Source organism: Balaenoptera physalus (assembly GCF_965194825.1).
Source record: "Balaenoptera physalus genome assembly, chromosome: 17".
In the NCBI taxonomy this organism is placed as follows: Eukaryota; Metazoa; Chordata; class Mammalia; order Artiodactyla; family Balaenopteridae; genus Balaenoptera; species Balaenoptera physalus.
The window spans coordinates 83197890-83219962 of record NC_138895.1 but is presented as its reverse complement, the minus strand read 5'-3'; the positions used below and the strand labels follow the sequence as shown (position 1 = coordinate 83219962).

Below are 22073 nucleotides of genomic sequence, written 5' to 3'. Positions count from 1 at the left end.
CGACGCGGGCGGCGGCAGCCCAGTGGCACGGGGGCGCCGGCCCAACCTGACACACTGGGTTACCTCGGGCACGAGCTGGAAACCCAGGAAGGAGGTGCTTATCTCTTTAAAGTTCTCTCCGATCTTCAGTTCTTGATGAAGAAATCCAGCCGTGGTCACGACCACGATACTGTTACCGGTACCTGCAGGACGGAAGAGCCAGCATGAGGGGCAGGTAGAGCGAACTCGGAGCACAGGGATGAAAGCGCCGTGAGGGCTGCAGTGTGACCGGCGGGGCCACGGCTCCTGTACCACGTCTGACCGTGGTGTCGGCATCTGTAACTGTAGCTGCCCCGTGGCGCCTTCGCCTTTTCTCGTGGGGACACTCAGACCATTAGCCCCACTTTTACCGACGAGGAAACGGCTGGAGTCCAGCGCCCTCTGCTGAGGCTTTCGGAACCCTTCCTGCCACGGTTATTTGGCATTTCCTATCACTTGAGGCCACGGCGTCTGCTGTCCCCGGCGGTGAGGATTAGAACTCTAGGTGACGGTTCCCCGCCATGGGACACGTCTCTCTGTTTAAGCTCCCCTCTGTCTCTTTCTATATTACTCACTCCAGCAAACCAAGGATTTCCACATCATGAGAGCTACAGGTCATCAAAATTAGTACAGCAGGGAGGAGGTGAGATCAAGGCTACAGGGGAGATGGAGTCAGGTTCAAGGAAAGGTGAAGAGCTGCAGGGCTGTCCTCTCCTGGCTTTTATTGCCTGTGTCCTCCACCTCCCGCCCTGTGCTGAGGCCACCAGGACAGGAGGACACAGCCCTGCCCTCAGGCAGTGCCATCTGGCTCCAGAGGGAGGGGGTACGAGTCCCCAGGGTGGGCTCCGGCTTCCTGTCATGGTGGGTGGACTCCAGGTCCACAGAGAAATGACCCCTCTGTCCTTGGCTGCCCTCAGGACTCGGAAGCTCAGCTGGGTTCTCAGTCACAGGTGGCGAGAGCCCGCCCATACCTCTCTTTCCTGCCTGAGACCTAATAAGCAAACCCCAGCATCCCTCCTTTTATCCCGAGATGCCGCTATCCACTTGGACTAATTAACAGGGCCCCTAGGATGCCGCTGCCTGTTAGCAAGACCTGGGTGGCAGGAAGTCCTGCCAAGAGGCGCTAATGCCCCCAGAGGCATGCCGACCAGCACACTCACTGCCCCCAGGCAACACTGCACAGGGCGGACTTCACAGCGACCCTGCCTGTGCGAGCACGTAGGGGCCCTGCTGCAAACGGAGCGAGGGATGGGGGCGACAGATCACTGCCCTCGAGGTGGGCCAGGTACCCAAAGGGAAGGCGCCCCTGCCGTGGGCGGTGGAAGGGAGGAGGACCTGGGGAGAGCTTTGTCCACGAGATCCGGGGAAGCGGTCCTCTGGGGTAACTGTCACCAACCCTCACACTCACGGACGCTCCAAGGCCCACTTTCTGCCTCTCGCATCTCCCAGCCGTCAGCGTGCTCTCCTGTGGGAGGGATGGTATTTCCATCTCACTTTTCAGATGAAGAAACAGAGACTCCAAGAGTGCAGGGGACCAGCCCAAAGTGACCAGTCATCGGTGACAACACCTGGATTTGAACCTGAATGCACACAGAGGCTGCAGCCTGAACCACAGGTGTGCCAGCAACATCACAGAGCAGACCTCCGTCCACAGGGAGCAGGAACGGGGTCCGCTCCCTCCCAGAAATGTCAGGCCTGGGGGAGGGGCAGCGCTGCAGTAAAGGCAGCTTCCATCCAGACGTAGGGAAGGCACGCAGGGTCTGAAATACTGGGACAGAAGTAGAAAGGGAAGCCGGGGACCCTCAGGCTCACCTTGCCAAGGGCCTGGGGAGGAGTCAGAGGCATTGCCTGTCCCCCACCACACACACCCTCAGGCCACACCTCAGTGCCCACGGACCACAGCTGATGAGTGACCAAGGCTTTAGCTGTTATCCTTGTTTAGATAAAGACTTGGAACAACACTTCACAGCAAACACTCTCTTTTACCCAAAGAAGCCCTGCTTTCCTCTTGTCCTTTTCTCATTGTTGTTAAATAGGAAAACTACTTACTGTATTCGTTAAGTTGAAAAATAAGAGGGATTTCATCCTGAAAACAAGGTTATCCGTCCTCATTCTAATCTGTTATGTCTCTCACTATATTTAACAGGCAACTTTTGGTCCAAAATGCATCCATGGATGGACACACACACATCTGACAGTCACTGGAGATCAACCAAAGCTGAGGGATACGGTCTTTGAAAGAAAAGAAAGAAACTCAGTGAGCTCTGAGGGGACTTCCCAGCTCTCTGTGGGGCACTGAGGGATAAAAATTCTAGCAGTACGTAGCAGGCCATCTTGGTTGAGGGTATAGTTTGGGGCTGCCGCTGCCAGTGTGGCTGGAAATAGAGGGGCGATATCCCCCAAATGAGGGATCCCCAAAAGGCATGTATAAATTCTCCTCATATCCTTAAGGGGCTGACTCCTAAACTGTGTATAAACAGCAGAACTGGAACATTCAAGACCTGAAAAGAGATTTCACAGCTCCCCAGGGCTACAGAGATAAGAGTTCAAAGTTCTAGCTCATTCCTGTAGGAAAGGCTTGGTATATACCTTGGGCATTCCTCGAAACCCTAAAAGGGCCATGCTGTAAGAACAAAGACCACATACCAGGACTAAGGTCAAAACTGAAATATACTCACCCTAGAAAAGCCTAAAACCAAGCCTCTCCCCAGGATCAAGATGATCTGCCAGTAATTTAATGACCTTCTAGAACAAGACTTAAGGATATAGTCCAGAGTCTCCTCAGCGTGTCATTAACAATATCCAGGATGCGGTGAAAAGTACTACACATGGGAAGCTTGAAGATGTGACTAAAAAACAACAGGAAACAGTAAACAGAAGCAGACCCACAGATGATCCAGTATCCAGCAGACAAGGACTTTAGACCAACAATTACAAATATGTTTTAAAACTTAGAGAAAGATATGGAGAGGATGAGTGAAGAATATAGGATTTAGGAGAGAAAATCAAAGTTCTTTATAAAATAAATGGAAGTTCTAGAACTAAAATGAAAATTTGCTGGATAGGTTTAACTGCAGACAGGACACAGAAGAAGAAAGGTTCGGGTCTTAGCCAGACTAAAGCACACAAGAAAAAGAAGGAAAAAATTATAGCAGTGCCTTAGACCTGTGGGACATTATCAGATGGTCTAACTAATATATAATTATATATAAATTATAATATATATATATTACTAATATATAATCAGAATCCCAGAAGACACGGAGAGAGAGAATGGGCAAGAGAAATATTGGAAGAGGTAATGGTTAAGTTTTCCCCAAATTCAAGAGAGTAAACTGCAAGCAAGATAAACACAAAGCCCTTCACACCCAAGCACACTGTAGTCCAACTCATGCAAACCAGAGACAGAATCTTAAAAGCAGCTACAGAAACCACATTATATTCAGCAGAACAGTGGGAATGACGGCAGACCTCCCATCAGGAACAAGCTAAGCTGCAAGACAATGGAATGATATTTCTAATGTGCCAGGAAAAAAATAAAAACTATCAGCCTAGAATCTGTTTACGACAGACTCATAAGAAATACTACCGGAAATTCTTAAGGCTAAGGGGCAATGATGCAAGATGGAAACCTGGATTTTAAGAAGGAGTGAAGCTCAACCAGAAATGGTAAATATATGGGCAAAAATAATTTTTTTCTTAATTTCTTTGAAAGACCATTGAGCACTTAGGCAAAATTTTTTAAAATATGAGGTTTATCACAATCATAGAAATAAAATACTGCATTTAACAACAATAGGAAAGGGAGAAAAAGAGGTAAATGGAATTAATTTTACTGCTGTGCTGTGTCCATTATACATAAAGTGGTGTGTAACAGTTATTTAAAGTAGATTGTGAGAAGGTAAGGTTGCACACTGAAATCCTTAAAGCAACCACTAAAAAGTGGAACAAAAAACACAGAGCTAGGGACTTGCCGGGCAGTCCAGTGGTTAAAACTCCACACTTCCACTGCAGGGGGCGTGGGTTCGATCCCTGGTTGGGGAACCAAGATCCCACATGCTGCGTGGCACGGCCCCCTCCCCCCCCAAAAAAACCGAACATAGAGCTAAAAAGACAATAAAGAAGATTAACTTGATTTTAAGAGCAGTCTAAAAGGAGGCAGGAAAGGAGGAAGAAAAGAAAAAAGTACAGATGTGAAAAATGGGAAAAAAAATAAGTAGGGTACACTCAACCAGGCGATTAATCGCCTTGAAAGTGAGTAGACTGATCGGCACAGGATATGAACAGACATTTTTCTGAAGAAGACACAGAGATGGCAAGTAGTCCATGAAAAGATGCTCTACGTCATGAGCCATCGGGGAAATGCAACCAGAGCCGCAATGAGACGCCACTTCACGCCCACTAGGATGATTACGATAAAAAAAAATAGATACTAACAAGTTCTGCTGAGAATGGGGAGGAACTGGAAGCCTCATGTACATACCGCTGGTGGGGATATAAAACGGTGTGGCAGCTTTGGAAAAGAATGACAGGAGAGCCGATAACCAAGCTGTAGCATTCACGCAATAAGAAGAATGAGCTATTGCTACTCAGACACTGTGGATGAATCCTAAAAACATCATGTTGCCTGAACTGAGCCAGATGAAAAGAACACATGCTGTAGAGCCCATTTATAGAAAGCTCAGGAACAAGCAAAACAAATCCATAACAGAATTCAGAAGTTGTTTCCCTCGAGTGGGGGCCACCTGGAAAGGGGCACAGAGGGACCAGTAGCGGTGATGGAAATGTTCTGTGTCTTGATTGTCGGGTGGTTAGGTGGTGTATACTTTTGTCAAGACACAACAAACTGAACAGTATGGTACAGGCACCAAAACAGAAATGTAGATCAATGGAACAGGATAGAGATGCCAGAGATAAACCCACGCACCTATGGTCACCTAATCTATGACAGGGGAGGCAAGAATATACAATGGAGGAAAGCCAGTCTCTTCAATAAGTGGTGCTGGGAAAACTGGACAGCTACATGTAAATCAATGAAATTAGAACATTTTCTAACAAACACCATACACAAAAATAAACTCAAAATGGATTAAGGACCTAAATGTAAGGCCGGACACTTTTTATAAAACTTTCAGAGGAAAACACAGGCAGAACACTCTTTGACATAAACTGCAGCAAGATATTTTTTGACCCACCTCCTAATGAAAATAAAAACAAAAATAAACAAATGGGATCTAATGAAACTTAAAAGCTTTAGCACAGCAAAGGAAACCATAAACAAAAAAGACAACCCTCAGAATGGGAGAAAATATTTGCAAACGAAGCAACCGAGAAGGGATTAATTTCCAAAATATACAAACAACTCATGCAGCTCAATATCAAAAAAAACAAATAACCCAATCAAAAAATGGGCAGAAGATCTAAATAGACATTCCTCCAAAGAAGACATACAGATGGCCAAGAAACACATGAAAGACGCTCAGCATCACTCATTGTTAGAGAAATGCAAATCAAAACTACAATGAAGTATCACCTCACACCACTAAGAATGGCCACCATCAAAAGATCTACAGGGCTTCCCTGGTGGTGCAGTGGTTAAGAATCTGCCTGCCAATGCAGGGGACACGGGTTCGAGCCCTGGCCTGGGAAGATCCCACATGCCGCGGAGCAACTAAGCCCGTGCGCCACAACTACTGAGCCTGTGCTCTAGAGCCCGTGAGCCACAACTACTGATCCCTCATGCCACAACTACTGAAGCCTGCGCACCTAGAGCCCGTGCTCCGCAACAAGAAGCCACCGCAATGAGAAGCAGCCCGTGCACCGCAACAAAGAGTAGCCCCCGCTCACCGCAACTAGAGAAAAGCCCGCGTGCATCAACGAAGACCCAACGCAGCCAAAAATAAATAAGTAGATTAATTAATTTAAAAAAAATCTACAAACAATAAATGCTGGAGAGGGTGTGGAGAAAAGGGAACCCTCCTATACTGTTGGTGGGAATGTAAATTGATACAACCACTATGGAGAACAGTATGGAGGTTCCTTAAAAAACTAAAAATAGAACTGCCATATGACCCAGCAGTACCACTCCTGGGCGTATACCCGGAGAAAACCGTAATTTGAAACAAGATGCATGCACCCAGTGTTCATTGCAGCACTATTTACAATAGCCAGGACATGGAAGCAACCTAAATGCCCATCGACAGAGGAATGGATAAAGAAGATGCGGTACATATATACAATGGAGTATTACTCAGCCATAAAAAAGAACAAAATAATGCCATTTGCAGCAATATGGATAGACCTAGAGATTGTCATACTGAGTAAGTCCGAAAGAGAAAGACAAATACCATATGGTATCACTTACATGTGGAATCTAAAAGAAAAGGTACAAATGAACTTATTTACAAAACAGAAGTAGAGTCACAGATGTAGAAAACAAACTTATGGTTACCAGGGGATAAGGGGGGGAGGGATAAATTGGGAGATGGGATTGACATATACACACTACTATATATAAAATAGATAACTAATAAGAACCTACTGTATAGCACAGGGAACTCTACTCAATACTCTTTAATGGCCTATATGGCAAAAGAATCTAAAAAAAAAAAAGTGGATATATATATATATATATATATATATATATATATATATATATATATATATATATATATATATATCTGATTCACTTTGCTGTAACCTGAAATTAACACACTATAAATCAACTATACTCCAATAAAACTTTAAAAAAACCACAACAAACTGTACATACATTCTGTGCATCTCATCATACGTAAAACATGCTTCAATTTAAAAAAAGTGTTCACGGCCATCACCCGTGTTACCTGGCACACACCAGGGAAGACTTCAAAGTGCAGGCAACCTCTGCGGTAATGCTCAGAAAATGCAGAACCCACGCCACCAGGCACAGTGTCTGCACCTCCCCGTCACACCCCGAAGTGCCCCCCTCAGACCCATAGACGTCCCCGCCCGAGGTCTGTGCTGGGAGGGGCAGAGGGGAGCACACAGCGTGGCTGGGGAGACGTGACCCGCACGCAAACAACTGGGCCACAGAGGGCTGCCGGGAGGAGTGGCAACGGCCCCCCGGGCACAGCGAGAGCAGAGACGAGGAGCAGAGGGGAGGCCGCACAGGGAGTAGCGGCACCGGGGATGTAACAAACTCAGGAGGGATGTTGGGAGCCGGGTGCATCAGGAAGGAACCAGGGTTTCATAGTCAAAGTTGGAAACGCGTGTGGCAGAGGAAAGGGGCGTTGGCTCCCCTGCCGTTGCCTTTTCCTAGCTTGGGCAGGAGCCAAGGGCAGGGACCAGGCACTTACAGCACCAGAGGCGGCCGCCGTGCAGTCTGATGGCCGAGAGCCCGTCGCCCGGCAGCTGGAACCTGCTGGTCACCCGCAGGGAGCTCGCGTTCCAGGCCAGGACTGTCCCGTCCGCGCTGCACGAGTACACAGTGCTGCGGGGAGAACACGCGTGCAGGCGCTTAACCGTGGCCCTGAGAACACCGTGTGCCTTTTCAAGTTCCCACCAGGTAAAGCATCCACAACACGGCCAGTGAGAGACGCCAGCGCCGTCAGGGTGGCGGGTTTCTAAGCACCCCCCGCCCACCCCGGCACCTCCAACACGGCTACTGGCTCCGCCAGGAATTGTGAACAGAACCGTAAAGGACTGTTAACTAAAATCCACCCCTCCCGCCAGGGGCCCGGAATGGCACACGCCCCCTCCAAGCTCAAGTCCAAGGATCAGCGTCAGTGACTGGCGGCTGCGGGGAGGTGGGCTCAGCTAGCGCTGTGCACGGCCCTTCCACCACCTGATGGTGTGTCATCTTCACGTGAGGGCCTAAGCCCACCCGACTGAGGACAGGCGGCACCCCTGAAACTTGGGGCACAAGGGGGTGGAGGTGGCACAGAGGGAAGCGGCAGAAAAGCTTAGGAGCCATGGCCACCTGCGCCCAGGGCTGGGGCTGCCCGTTCAGGGTGGGTGACCTCAGCATACCTCACACACCCACTGAGCCCCGCTTCCTCACAGAGGGAAACGGGGACCCCGCCTCGTTCTCACATCTCCCCTAGGCACCTGCTGTGTCCAGGCCCTGCCCCAAGCACAGGACACGGCAGAGAGCAGGACAGACACGGGGCTGCCCTTGGGGGGCTGGCATTCTTAACGTGCTAAAGCCGGTGAAGGATGAGGTAAATACATCTTACAGGTTGAACTGTGTCCCCCAAAAAAGATATGTTGACATCCTAGCCCCCCAGCACCTCAAAATGCCACCTTATTTGGCAGTAGGGCCTTTACAGAAGTAGTTAAATGCCGCTAATAGTGTGGACCCCCATCCAACACTGACCGGTGTCCTCGTAAGGGGACATTTGGACACGGGCACACAGGGGATTCCGTGAGAAGACACGGGATTAGGGTGATGCGTCTACAGGCCCAGGATGGCAGGCAAACACCAGAGCCAAAGAACAGGCAAGGAAGGCTGGGTGCCAGCTGCTACAAGCACCCCACGCATGCTGGACTCGGTCTCCAGCAGAGGCCGCTTCTCTGCACCCATGATGACCCCACCACACAGGAATGTCCCCGACCCACCTTCCAGACCTGCTTCGCTCCCCCTGCCCAGCCCGGGCCCTGCAGGCCATGGCCCACAGCCATGGGAACCCTTCCCTCTGGGACCCCTGACCCGCGCAAGAGCCAGATGGCCCCTCCTCCCAGGGGAGCCTGGCCGGACCTGGGTGCCTGCGCTCGGTCCTGCACGACCAGACCCGTGACGCTGGAGCGGTGGTCCGTGAGCTGCTTGTTGCAGGACATGCTGTGGACGTTGATGATGTAGATGACCGAGTCCTCCGAGCCGACCCACACCTGGCTTTGCTCCGCCATCACCATGCAGTTCTGAGGGGGCCGAGGAGAGAGCAGGAGAGCAGTCAGTTCCCCGTGTTCCCGGCAGTCGGTTCTGTCCTGTACGCTCACAGCCAGGCTGAGCCGCCGCTCACGGACCGACAGGCTTAGGGTCCTGCCGGCCTCTGGTCACGCTCTTGTCATTCGATCAACACATCATCTTGCTGTGTGTTCCTGTTTAAGGATGCCTCTGACCCTTGAACGACACAGGTTTGAACTGCATGGGTCCACATTTTCTCTGTAAAGCACATTCCAGCCTCTGGCACCTCAGCTCTATACTAGGGCACCATGTTAAACAGCAAAATCATGATAAAAAGCACAAAAATGCGAAGAACATGGCACTAAATAGGCCGTGAAAAGGACACCTGTCTACGGTTTGAGCTGAACCAAGAAGGCAGAGTCGCCTTGCTTGACCTCGGCTGGGAACATGCACACAGCTCCCATTTCTCCCTCCTCTGTAGACGTGCATGTCTGTGGAGAACCATGAAAGCGCCGTAAGTTTCTGCTCTGGAGCTACAAATAAATTTTAGCGGGTAGCTAAGTTTGCAAATATGGAACCTGCAAATAATGAGGACAGACTGTATATTAGCAACAAACAACATGCCAGTGCTCTTGCAGCTAAGAGAGCGCTCTCGGGGATTCCAGCTTAGCAAGGTCAATGCCAGTGACTATCTTTAGACTTTCTGAAATTAGAAATTAAGGACTAAAACACTGAAGAGTTATAAAAGCCACATAAACGTGTGAAACGCAAATGTGTCTGCCTGTACATCTCAACCAACCCGATCGCATCCCTAAAAAAGTGTTCCCTAAACGTTTCCTGAGCGGTGTCCGACTTTATCCATGATACGGGCAACATTTTACTGGTAACCGAACAAGGGTCTCAGATTGTCAGATCCAAGCAGATTTCAAAGAGCACAGTTACATCACCGTGGAGGGGCTGAGGCTAGATCTAATCCTGTATAATCAGTACCGCTGGTGCTTACTGTTTGTTACTTATCTTCGTCAGAAGAAAGAGCTCATAAAAAGTGATAGCTTTAATTTTACCAACAAACATTCTTATAAGTTAGAAAAAGATGCTACCTTGCTAATTTCAGAATTAATCATTTAAAAAAGCCCTTTCTTTTGAGGCATCTACCTGAGAATTGTTGTAACATTTTGGTAAAATGTCTTTCTTTAGTGGCCCAAAGATATCTTAGATAAACCACTTGGAACTTCAAATTTCAGAGGAGGCAGCATTTTCTAGAGATAATTGCCCCAGTTTCTGTCTTGTTGAAACAGTACAAAATATCCCTGTGAAACCAGTGGGAAGACATTTTCACATAACTGGATAACTTTCTGCTTTAATTAAATGTTACCTGGACTAACTAGGGAGCAGTAGAGATTGATACAAAATGCAGCCATATGATTTTATTTTCACAAGGATTTTAAAAGTTATTCTATTATTAAACAGTCTTTGAAATGCTTGTAACTAAGAATCAACAGAAAAAAAATTAAATTTTAGAATAAGAGTGAAGTCCTTAATTTCTCCTCCTTGTTTTTCATTTCATCTAAAGCGTTATTAGACTTTTGTAATATTTTACTTCAGTGTGTCTTGGATCCCGTTCCTTTCTCACCTGAGGCTCATTATTTGAATGCAGGGGAAAATGGTTTAGCAACTTCTTTAGAATGATCCCGCACCCTCTTGGCAACATACATTTGAATTCACAGTATTTCTGTTTCACCCCAGTTTTGAAAGCATAGATTGTCACATTATCTTTAGATGGTGGAACGTGGCCATCAAAGTTGATGATACTAAGTAATGAGGAACACTTAGGTACGTAAACTTCACTACACCATGCCTTTTACATTAAACGTGAAAAAAGAAGTTTTGTGTTAAAGGAGTTGGCCTGAGGATTTTCCTAGCAAGAACCCCTTGGGACAACGGCTTCTTTTGTGCCCGCAGAGGGTCTTGAACAGGATGAAGCCCAACAAGGAGTAGGTGTGACAGCATTTTGAACAGTAGGGTGGTATCGCCAAAGATACCTGGAGTGCCGAGTTAAAAGGCAGCCCCACTGGAAAGGAGCCACTGATCGCCCCTCAGCTGGAAACACGAATTCACACGACCCGTTCCAGGCGTGGAGGCCCTGGGGCACATGGCTGACATCACGTAGTACAGAAATAAGAAATGATTTTCAAAGGGCTGTGCAAGGCCTTGAGAAGTCTCCAAAAACCAGGGGGCTGATCCTGGTGGCACTGAGGGCTACAGACCTAAAACTTGACCTCGGGTTTGTAGGGGTGGGGTGAGGTTGTGTTTGCATGAATTTAACTTTTTTTAAAAATTTATTTTATTTATTTATTTTTGGCTATGTTGGGTCTTCGTTGTGGTGCGCGGGCTTCTCATTGCAGTGGCTTCTCTTGTTGAGGAGCACGGGCTCTGAGCGTGCGTGGGCTTCAGTAGTTGTGGCATGCGGGCTCAGTAGTTGTGGCCCGCGGGCTCTAGAGCGCAGGCTCAGTAGTTGTGGCACACGGGCTTAGTTGCTCCATGGCATGTGGGATCTTCCAGGACCAGGGCTTGAACCCGTGTCCCCTGCATTGGCAGGCGGATTCTTAACCCCTGGGCCACCAGGGAAGTCCCTTAACTTTCTTTTAATTAAATAAAGTTGACTAGGCTATCAGTCTAAAAGCTCAAAGAATTGAGGTTTCTCAACCACGAAATAACTATAATATCATGCAGATTTGACTTAAATGGTTCTTAGTTTTCAAACCCAAATGTGTTAAAATGATTCTAGTGTCTGCTTTCGGTGACTGACAATGTAAATGTGAGACTACCACACTGCCCTTTCCATGACTGAAATCCTGTTTTAGATTTCAGAGCAGGAGTGGTTAAAGCCGTTATCTGCTCACTTCAAGAACAACATGTAAGTGAAGGATGGAACAAGCTTACATTTTAAAACTCGAGATAAAAATCAAAGCCCTCCGACTTGCAGGATTCAGTGACGCCGTGGGATTCGTGTGTCCCGCTGCCTATACAGGTGGACGTGTTCAGTTTCCAAAATCACAGGTTAACCCGGAAGCTGACTGAGTACTGTGCGCGTTCATTCACTCACCAGTTTAGAAGTGCCCACTTTAAAGCAGTGCTGGTGAACCGTCCAGGAGGAAGCATCAAACACGACCACCTTGCCTTCGTTCAGCGCGCACCATAATTTGGGGTGAGCGTCCTCAACTTTTTCTGCTGGGTCAAGATGCCCTAAAGAGGAAAGCAACCCGAAACGGTGAAACCCTCTGCTGCATCAGCACGTGGTTCATACACGACTCAGGTCCTGCCCGGCCCCTGCTCAGCCCCAGGTGCCACCCTGGGTGCCCAGGATCCAAAGGTGAGCACGGCTCGAGGTTCCGTGCCCCTCGGAGCTTCGAGTCTCGGGGACAAGCTGGCTCCAGCTAGAGAAACACGCAGACAGACGGAGCCCGGGGGTGGCTTCCCTGAGCCAGGATCTGGAGGAGGCCTGAGAATTCACTCGGGGGCAGCGTTTCAGGCAGAGGGAAGTGGGCGCAGGGACAGAGGAAGGAGGGAGCCTGTGGGCACGTCCCCGAGGGCAGCTGGGCTCCCGCTGCCTCACGTCACCGCCAGCGCAACGCCTGGTCAGCGCTTTCCGTCTTGGCCGTCCTGACGGCGTGAAGACTCTGGTTTTTCAGTTGTGGTTTATTTGCGTTTCCCTGATGCCGATGAGGCTGCTGGATTTAGCTGGCCGTCTGGATCTCCTCCGTGGTGAGGCGTTTACGTCTCTTGCCCATTTCTGAATCGGGCTGTCTCATTCTCCTTGACTTGTAGCCGTTCTTTAAATATCCCCAACTCGAGCCCCCTGTCGGTCCTCTCGTCTTGTGAACATCCCTTTCCCACTCTGCAACCGCCACTTTCACTCGTTTGGAAGTTTCTCTTAAAAATCCTTAACTCACCAGTCTGTTCCTTTATGGCTAGTATTTTTTATATGCTATTTGTGAATTTTTTCCTTACCGTAAGGTCATGAATATCTTCTTCTATGTTATCGCCTCCAAGTTTCATTTGTTTATGTTTCTGCCTTTCACGTTTAGACTGTGAAGTGACGGCCGCGTGTGATCTGAGGTGTGGTCGAGCTCCATCTTCTCCACACGGACGCACAACATCCCAACGCCTTCTGTGATGGAGACCGTCTTTCCCCCCCCTGCTCTGTAGCACCACCTCCGTCATAAGTGCAAGAAGTGTGAATCTGCCAGTCTTTCTGGGGTGTTCATGCCATTGGTCTCCTGGCCCCCCTGGGGGAGATCCTGCCCACTGAGACACAGTCTTCAGTCCCCCAGAGACTGGGGTGATCTGAAGCGGGGCTTGGTGCCCGGGGCCTGGCTCCCTTGACTCCCGGAATTCTCGGAGGGGTTGCCGCTTCTTGACGGGTGCGTCCTGACCCCATGCTCGTCCCCCTGACCCCACACGGCTGGCCAAAGCTCTCTCGGCTACTGTTTCCAGTACCGGCAGCCACTGCATGGGAAAAGGGGCCCCCCTGTTCTCCTTTGTTTTTTTATACTTTGTCCGGCCCTTCTAGATGTTCTCAGAGGGACGGGAACTAGCCCATGATGACGGGAAACCCAGGGTCTAGTCAGGCTTAATTTAAGGGAAACTAGCGTAGATCTAAGGACAGCTCTCTATTCAGATGCCGTGATGAAAAGCGTCTTGGTCTGTGCTGTCACAGCCGAGTGACATCAACAGAGAGCCTCGACTGGATAAATGAAGGCTCCAGAGGGATGGGCTCGGCCGCTCTCTACTCTCTTTCATCTGAGATCTGTTGCTTTACTGGGTCTTCTGGACATTCAGGGAAGAGAGAAACTCTCCTGCCGGGAGGCTGCTTTGCCACAGAAACTCAGTTTGCCCATCGGAAACCGTGTGGAATGGAAGCTCCTGGCTGTGGATCGCTGGACTGCCCCGTGAGGTCACGAACCTCGGAGGGTGAAGGACGGGGGTGCACGGACACCGCCGCCGCCGCCGCCGCTGCCAACTCCTGATGCGGACAGGGCGACACGGGGCGACCGGACTCGAAGGCTCTCTTCTGCCCGGAACTGAGCTCCTTTGTTCCCAACACTATAAACCTTGGAGCAACGCTCTGCTGCAACTCTCTGCAAGTCAGAACTAAGTAAAAGCATTTGGACAGCTGTACGCCTGTGACACAGGGCGGTCTTTGTTTACCCCCAGGCCCGGGCAGCGACCCTGTCTTCTTGCTGTCATCACTCTGACGCAGCTCGTAGGGGCCTTGAAAGTCTGTGGGACCGTCCGACCACTCCAAGCAGGAAGAGCCGTGTTGTGAGACGTGCACGTCAGCGTAGGAGGTGCAGCCATCCCATCCCGGTGACAACGGGCTTGATCCGACCAAAGACAGAAGCGCAGGGCCTTTATCCACCGGACGTGAGGATGGCGAGGCCGGACGGGGACTCGGCCCTCACGGCCCCGCTCCAGCCTCTGAGTCCAGAGAGGCCGCACCTCATTGCTCAGGGTTCCGCCCTCCGACAGTAGAAAACCACCTGGTCCCCGTCCACCCTCATCCTGCCATTTCCCTTCCACTTCAGCGCTGACCCTGACCACAAGTCCTAAGCTCTCAGGTTGTTCCAAACACAGCAGCGACATAAGCAACAAGGTCCTACTGTACAGCACTGGGAGCTATATTCAATGTCCCGTGATAAACCATAATGGAAAAGAGTATGAAAAAGAACGTATATATGTGTATAACTGAATCACTTTGCTGTACAGAAGACATTAACACAACACTGTAAATCAACTATACGTCAATAAAATTTAAAAAAAAAACAAACAGCAGTGACAAAGCAGGGAATGGTCTTCACCTGGGGTGTAGAGCAGGACATCGATGGCGCGTGGGAAGGTCTCTCCTGCGGAAGGGTTGATCTTGTGCTTCAGGGTTTCTGAGGTCGTCTTTGGAACTGCCATGGGCACTGAAATGCAGACACAGGGGGGATTAGTTCCCCAGACTCGAGGAGACCCACGTTATCCAACAGCCTTGCACATTCCGCTTTCCTTAGGATATTAGCTTTGGGGTAAAACTTCATAATTTGTGAAGATGATGCTCTCTTTAAACTGAACATTAAAGTAAAGCCAAGCGTATCCGGCCAGAGGGCATTTGCCAATGTCTCACATTGCTTTTTGTTTAAACACAGCTCTCGAGCTAAATGATCTGACCTCTGTCCACACTGAACCGTTACGTATGGTCTAGCCAAGAGAAGACTTTATACGTTTCTCCATAAATCTAACCCACGAGTGGTTTCTCACCCTTGTCACATAATGTGGCTGCCGTGGGTGTGTCCTGTGTGCTGTAGGACATTTAGCGGTATCCCTGGCCTCACCCAGTCAATGCCAGGAGCAACCTCCCCACTGCCACACACACACACACACACACACACACACACAAACACACACACACACACACACACACCACAAATATCTCCAGTCACTGCCAAACGCCCCACCCCAGGGACGGGGTGCAGATTTCAGAAAGTTTCATTTTTAGACCTTCCATCACGAATGGACCATAAGCTATTAAGCCCAGGATCATGTATGGTTGCCTCATTACGCTTTACACAAGGGAAAACAGTTCTTGGTTGGGAACAAGGGATCAGGGACACTGAACTTGGACCATCCCCCCTTTGCTGTATGGAATTAAGAGTGTCATTTGTTGGGTGCTGCCATGGTAACTTGTGTATGTTATTTCCAGAGAGGTGAGAAGGCTTTTCTGTAAACTCTTGACAAAGATTAGGCATGAGCTTGGAGTGGTTTAAACAGCTGAAGTGTAGTGTGTATTTGATTTTGTTCCTAATTAAGGGGGGGAAAAAACCCCAGCAATCGATGTCTGGTTCCAGGACTGTTGACAAGAGCGCCTCCAAGTCACTCCAGCAACTGGAGCATCTTGTCTGCTCCCAGAGAGGGGGGTCCTCGGACCAGGACGCTCCAGGGATCACACAGGTAGTGACAGACACAGCAAAGAGGAAAACGCACCAAGGGGAATCAACACATAACTGAGGCTTGTTTGCCCTAATTCTAGGATGACAGTTTAAACAACAGTGTCTTCCTGGCTGTATATACCCAAGAGGAATAAAACACATGTCCAAACAAAAACTTGTATGTGAATGTTCACAGCAGCACTATTCACGACAGCTAGGAAGGAGAAAAACGCAAATGGTCAATGGAGGACTGGATAAACTGTGCTGTATCCACAGAGCGGAATACATGCGGCCACAAAAGGAATAAAGTAGTGACACCTGCCACTCGGGTGAACCCTGCAGCGTGATGCTACACGAAGGAAGCCAGACACACAGGACACATCACAGGACACATTCCATATGAGTTCACTTAGAGGAAGTGCACAGGCTGGGCCAAAAGGTGGCAAATCCACAGAGACAGAAAGGAGGTTAGTGGTTGCTTAGCAACTGAGGCTGCTAAATGTATGGGGCTTGTTACTGGGGTGATGAAGATGTTCCAAAACCCACTATGCTGACGACTGTACAACTCTGAATACACTCATACCAGTGAGGTGTGCACTGTAAAAAGGAATGGTATGTGAACTATATCTCAATAAAACTGTTACTTTTTAAAAAGTGCATACAGATAGAACTAGATGTCATCTTAAAAACATCCTACAACTTGTTCATCTGTGTTTCATGAATTAGTTTCATGTTGTGGGTTTAATCTAGCACATGTGACTTCCGGCACATAGTAATGTTAATAGCGATAAGTAATCCTCTATTCTCTGCTTCTTTATGCAAAGCACAGGACAGTTGGTTTTAGGAGATCATTTAAAAGTTGAAACAAAACAGATGTAGCTAAAATGATGCATAAAGCTATTCTTACCTATCTGCTATTTCCTAGACTTGAAAAATCTTCTAAAAATAAAAAATTGAGCTTACCACCAACCTCTGTATGGCTTTCAGAATGTGAGAGCCAGATTTAAAGCTACAGGCGGAGATCAGAGAATTGCTATGGGGGGAAACTGACCGAATCAAGAGAAAAAAGAGAGATGGCCATCGGGGGCCTCCATGCGCTCGTGCAGTGAGGTCCAGCAGCCAAGGGCAACCGGGCCCAGAGGTCCCTGCAGCTCTGCAGTGGGCGTGTGTCCGACTGCAGACCTCCAGCGACCACGATGGCGATTCCGTGAGTCACTCAACAGCCTTCCACAAATTTCTGCTCTGCTTGAACCAGCCAGCAGCAATTCTGTTGCGGGCAGCTAAGATTCAGGACCGACATCATCCGGTGCAAAGTGGACGCTAATAACCCAGACACTGAAACGATGAGGCGCCTCGATGTGTCCTTCGGAGCACAGAGCGCCAAGGCGTTATTAAGTGAGAAAAGCAAAGATGCAGAACAACGTGTGATATTCAGAAATGAAAAGTACAGAAGAAAAAAATTTGAGACATTTGGGATTGGTTCTAATTGATAAGACAAAAGTCAACCAGATAGAAATCACTTAAGACATAACTCAAGCCACCATGGCTGCATTGAACACATGCTGATCTTACTTTCGTTCTTCATCTTATCAAAGTAAGATAACTTGGAGGCCGCGTAGATGGCGCCGGGCGACTGCAGTGCACCGACGACGGCGTCCATCAGCAGGGCGTGGGTCAGTGCCTGCTGGACGTACTGGGGGTCCTGTAGGAGGGACAGTCATCTCAGCACAGCTTCACTGAAATCACTTCACTCTAAGACTTTGTCACGTCACATAAAACAACACGTTCAAAGATGTGTGTTTTTCAAAGCCACGTGAAGAGTTTAGATTTGGCTTTGATGTCATGTAATCATGTCCCCTTAGCTGAGACAAACACTGGCTGTTTATACCAGGGGTCGGCAAACTTCTGTAAAGGGCCAGGTGCTGAACATTTTAGGGTCTGTGGGCCATGCAATCTCTGCCACGACGACTCAGCTCTGCCGTCAAGGGCAAAGGCAGCCGCAGACACTGTAAAGGAGAGGGTGGGATGTGAGCCCGTACGACTTTCCTTAGACATCTGCCAGCCCACGGGCTTTGATGAGCCAGTGTGTGCTAAATAAACCAGTGGGTATAAAACCAAACAGTGAGCCCCAAAGTCAGAGAATATTGGAATCTTAGGACCTGGTCCCCGCTTCCTGCTCCAAACAGAAACACTCCTTCTGTTTCCACGACCTTGGGCTCCTCCAGTGACAGAACGTCCATCACAAACGGCAGCTCTCCCACCACTGAACGTACATTCTTCCTGGCGCTTTCCACTGGGTGCCGCCCTCACCTGCATCTCCCTGAGGATCCGTGGGCACACCTCTCTAGAACCTTCTGAACTGCTCCCTCATGGGAGTTCCCTATTCGTACTCTTTGCCCACTTTGTTGTGGGTCTTCCTGTCTCATCTTGCCACTTAGACAAGACAAATATGTCCCCCGCACCGTGTGTCCTCATGTCTTACCCTCCGTCCATGGTACCCTTCATGACTAGGAAGTCTTAATTTGGTGTGATCAAAGCCATCAGTTTGGCCCAAAGTAAATGAAGGTACAGAAGTCCCTAGGATATAAATGTAACCCTATGGAAGGAATCTAACACCTCCCCCCAACCAAAACCCTAATCCTGTGAAGGGGAAAAACGAAGAGCTGCTTAGAGCAGGGTGTGGCCGGACCGCCCAGCTCAGACCTGCCGGAGTCCAGCCCCCGACCTCCCCTCCCCGGGATGTCACCCGGGGCAGGGGGCAGTGCAGAGCGGTCACTCCCACAGTCCACCCACACCACCCTGCCAGCCCTTGCGTTTGCCCCCACGGCATCCCCCAAGACCCCAGGGCTTTGCACTGGGCCGCGTGCACCACAGCATTCTTAATGCCTTCTGATGAGACCTCATCTAATTCAATGGATCCCGTGCCCAGGACCAGGCCCAGGCCCCAGTCCCCCGTCCCCCCTGGCTTTATGCTGAGCATTATTATAGAGACATGAGCCTTGGGTGAGAGTAAAAAGGCAGCCCGGGCCCCAGACCTTGTGGTCGTCGGCCAGCTTCTTCCCAGCCCACATCTCCTTCACCATCAGGTGCCACAGGTCACACTCTGTTTTAAGATTAGCTTCAAAGATTTCTTTCTTGGACACCATTTTGATTTTTAAAGTGGGAATTCTCAGGAGCAGAAAAGCTACTGTGGTGCTTCTGACTTCCTGCAGAGGGAAAAAGAGGCATGTAAATGAAATGACACCCTCAGGGACCCTGGAGTCAATAGGAAATACATTTAGGGGTGGCGGTCTGCACACACTGAGGGGACCCGAAGGGCACTGGCTGACATCCCCATGTGAAGGCAGAGTCCTTGGGGCTGGCCTGGGGCTGGGGCTGCCCGGGGGGAGGTCCAGCAGGACCCAAGAAGGCCCTGAAGTACCCAGAGCCTGGTGCCGGGGGTGGGGTGAATAGGGGCTCCTCCAGGTGATCTGTTCTCAGAAACGGGCGACAGGGAGTCAGGGTCACGGCGGTGTCTGGAGCTCAGCGAGCCTTCCTGGTGGGTCTAAGTGTGACCTGTCAGCCACACGTCGACAGAGACACACCGGTGGACTCGTCCAAAGCGTTTAAAGGTGCTTCATTCTTTCACCTCCTTAAATCTCTGTCTCTGGACTTCTGGGAGGAAGCCCATCAAAGCAGGCTTGGGGGAAAAACTGAAGGAACCAGTGAGAAGGTGCGTCCACTGGCCCAGCCTTAAGCATGGGCCACAGGGGAGTTCTCATGCCTCTTCTGTCTCTGGGAATATGCAGTAACTGGATTAACACATCTAATACGCCGCTTATAAATTTAGGAAATAAACCTGGGAAAATAAAGGTAAGCCATGAGTCACGATCTCAACCCAGATTCCCTTAGTGGGGAAGATGACATTTAAAGTTGTTATAAAATAAACAGCGTGGGCCAGCCAGGAACCTAAGCAGGAAGTGTGAGATGGAACAGCTCACAGGGGCTGGCCCACGGCCATTTCTCAGTAAAGCAACTTCTGTGCTTCTACGTTGTCGAATCAGGTCAGCGAAAGGACAAGCCTGCGTTGCTTCTTGCTCTTCCCCCAAATACAAGTCAGCTGAATAGAGAATCAGCTGTCGGTGCACTTACTGCTCTGAACACATCACCCACTTCATCTATTCAGTCCTCACATCACTCCTATTCTGAGGGTGCATCCTTATTCCCACTTTACAGGTGAGCAAACTGAGGCACAAACCATGAGTGGCTTGTGACGGGCCCACGGCTGGCAGAGCCCGGTGGGCTGCTCCGGCTGCTGCACCTCCCAAGCCCAGGCGGCTTCCAGAGCTGCCCTCACCTCTATGTTTCTGAAGGTGGAAATCTCCACGTAGCCCGGCCTCCCCTCAGTGAGGAGGAACAGGCGCTTCTGGGTCATGGCGATCTTGCCCACACCGCGATTTGTTTTGACGGAGCTTGACAGCTTATACACGCACTCGTTTTTGTCCAGCTGTTCCATCACCGAGAAAGGCAGGTTGACCTCTTGGGCCTCTGCTTCTGCCTCCTTCCAGCAGTTGTAGAAATCTTTGAATGTTTCTGGGTCAATCTGTTTCTGGTGTCCTTAGTTTTATAGAGAAAAAAAAAAAGATTCTTACAGCCACGTACACAGGTGCCTCAAGAATGGTTGCTTTACAATCAGGAAGCAGCACATTACCCGCAGGAGATAGCAGGTGGCGCCGGCACCTAAGTCTACCGGGATGGAAACCACCTGGAAAGCGTCCCCTCCTTCCCCAGCTTCCCCAGGTGCCCAGGTGGGCACTTGATCTGGGCTGAGCCCATTGCCCTCTCCAGCCCCTACCTAACCAGGTAGTCACAGTAACTCCTAGGGCACCAGGTAGGGACACTGGGACAAGGACAAAGTCCTGTGTCACCTCTAGAGCTGGTGGCAGCCATCTTGGGGCCAGTCCCAGGGTGAAGCTAATGCTGAAGAGACCAGATCCTTGGTGACACTCCCACACCACTGGATCAAGCCTTACCTGAAGCCAGGCCAGATTTATCTCAGTACTCTTTGGGTATGTGAACAAATAAATTATTATTTGTAACCGTGATGATCTTAGTTGATGCAGCAACCTTCCCAAATGTCCAATATTCAGGGGCTCTGGAGTCAGAGAGAGACCCAAGTCCGAAGCCCAGCTTCACTACTGTTTAGCAGTGTGACCACAGGCCAGCTGTGGAACGAACCTGCTTCCCTGTCTGTAACATGGAGCTGGAGCCACCCCCAGCTCCCACTCAGCCGCTAAGAAGTCTGGCCCATTCTAATATCGATGTTTCCCTGTGTCTGGCCCCTGCATCCTCCATTATGCATCCTGTATCTGTCTGCCCTGTCCTCAGAGGGCCCTTCATATCCTGCAAAGGAAGAAGCTCCTAAGTGGTCTCCCGCCTTCTAAGCTGCCCCCGCTGGCGGCCTGCTTCACTCCACGCCTAGAATGAGGTTCCTCGTATTCACCAGGCCCAGATTCCTCCAGGATCGGGGCCCTCCTCCCCTTCGCATTCCTGTGTCCCAGCACAGTGACAAGCATGTTGTTATGTGCCTCTGCACACGCTGGTCTGGAGTGCTCGGACCAGAAAACTCCTACCCATCCTTCAAGACCCAGATAAAATGGCCCATGGGCAGCCTTCCCGGACAAGGGGCCCACTAAGCTGATGCGCTCTTCCCTCACGGCATCTAACAATGCTTGCTGTGCTCTACCCTCTATACAGGCCCAACTGCCCTGGGCAGCTTGGTCCTAGATCAGGAGACTGAGGACTAGAGAGGAAAGCCCTGCCGGCGGGTGGGCAGGTGCCAGGCAGACGGCCCCACCGACGCTGGGCCTTCGTGGGTCTGCCTTTCCCGCTGGGGCCCTGCTCAGGACGCAGGAACCTCCCCATCCCAGCCTGGCTGGAGGCCAGATCTAAGCAGTCAAGAAAGGCTGTGAAAGCTCGGCTCTGGTTCCCTAACACCTGCCAGGTAACGGTTTCCTGGGGAATTCGATGTCACGGCCACAACTGACTCTGGCCTCATCCCCACACAGTGCAGACGCAGGAATATTCAGGCGAAAATCTCCCAGGTGGCAGGATTCTGAGCTGATTCTCCTCTGGCTCACCTGTGTTTTTCTAATTGCTTTACCACAGTGGTCTACTACTTACAAATTTGTTTAACGTCCTTGGATACAAACAGAATCATA

General features: G+C 49.9%; 2 protein-coding genes across 6 annotated transcripts in view; one reads left to right on the top strand and one right to left on the bottom strand.

Annotated features, from left to right (window-relative positions):
- The window catches only part of SLC45A4 (solute carrier family 45 member 4), a 106573-nt gene extending 91818 nt beyond the window's left edge, over positions 1–14755 (top strand). Inside the window, exon 8 of the mRNA XM_082433839.1 lies at positions 12991–14755. Within this exon, the coding sequence (XP_082289965.1) occupies positions 12991–13002 (12 nt within the window). The 3' untranslated portion in view covers positions 13003–14755. The remainder of the gene's footprint in view (positions 1–12990) is intronic.
- Positions 1–22073, bottom strand: part of DENND3 (DENN domain containing 3) — a 64039-nt gene that overhangs the window by 4222 nt on the left and 37744 nt on the right. For 4 of the 5 annotated variants that reach the window (XM_082433768.1, XM_082433769.1, XM_082433770.1 and 1 more), the window contains exons 14-21: positions 20210–20469; positions 18909–19079; positions 17446–17575; positions 14764–14871; positions 12009–12148; positions 8756–8916; positions 7356–7489; positions 64–182 (exon numbers count right to left, since the gene is read on the bottom strand). In XM_082433768.1, coding sequence (XP_082289894.1) covers positions 64–182; positions 7356–7489; positions 8756–8916; positions 12009–12148; positions 14764–14871; positions 17446–17575; positions 18909–19079; positions 20210–20469 — 1223 coding nt within the window. Of the gene's footprint in view, positions 1–63; positions 183–1353; positions 1484–7355; positions 7490–8755; positions 8917–12008; positions 12149–14763; positions 14872–17445; positions 17576–18908; positions 19080–20209; positions 20470–22073 lie in introns of those variants that run through there. The other variant, XR_014255686.1, reaches the window with a different exon arrangement.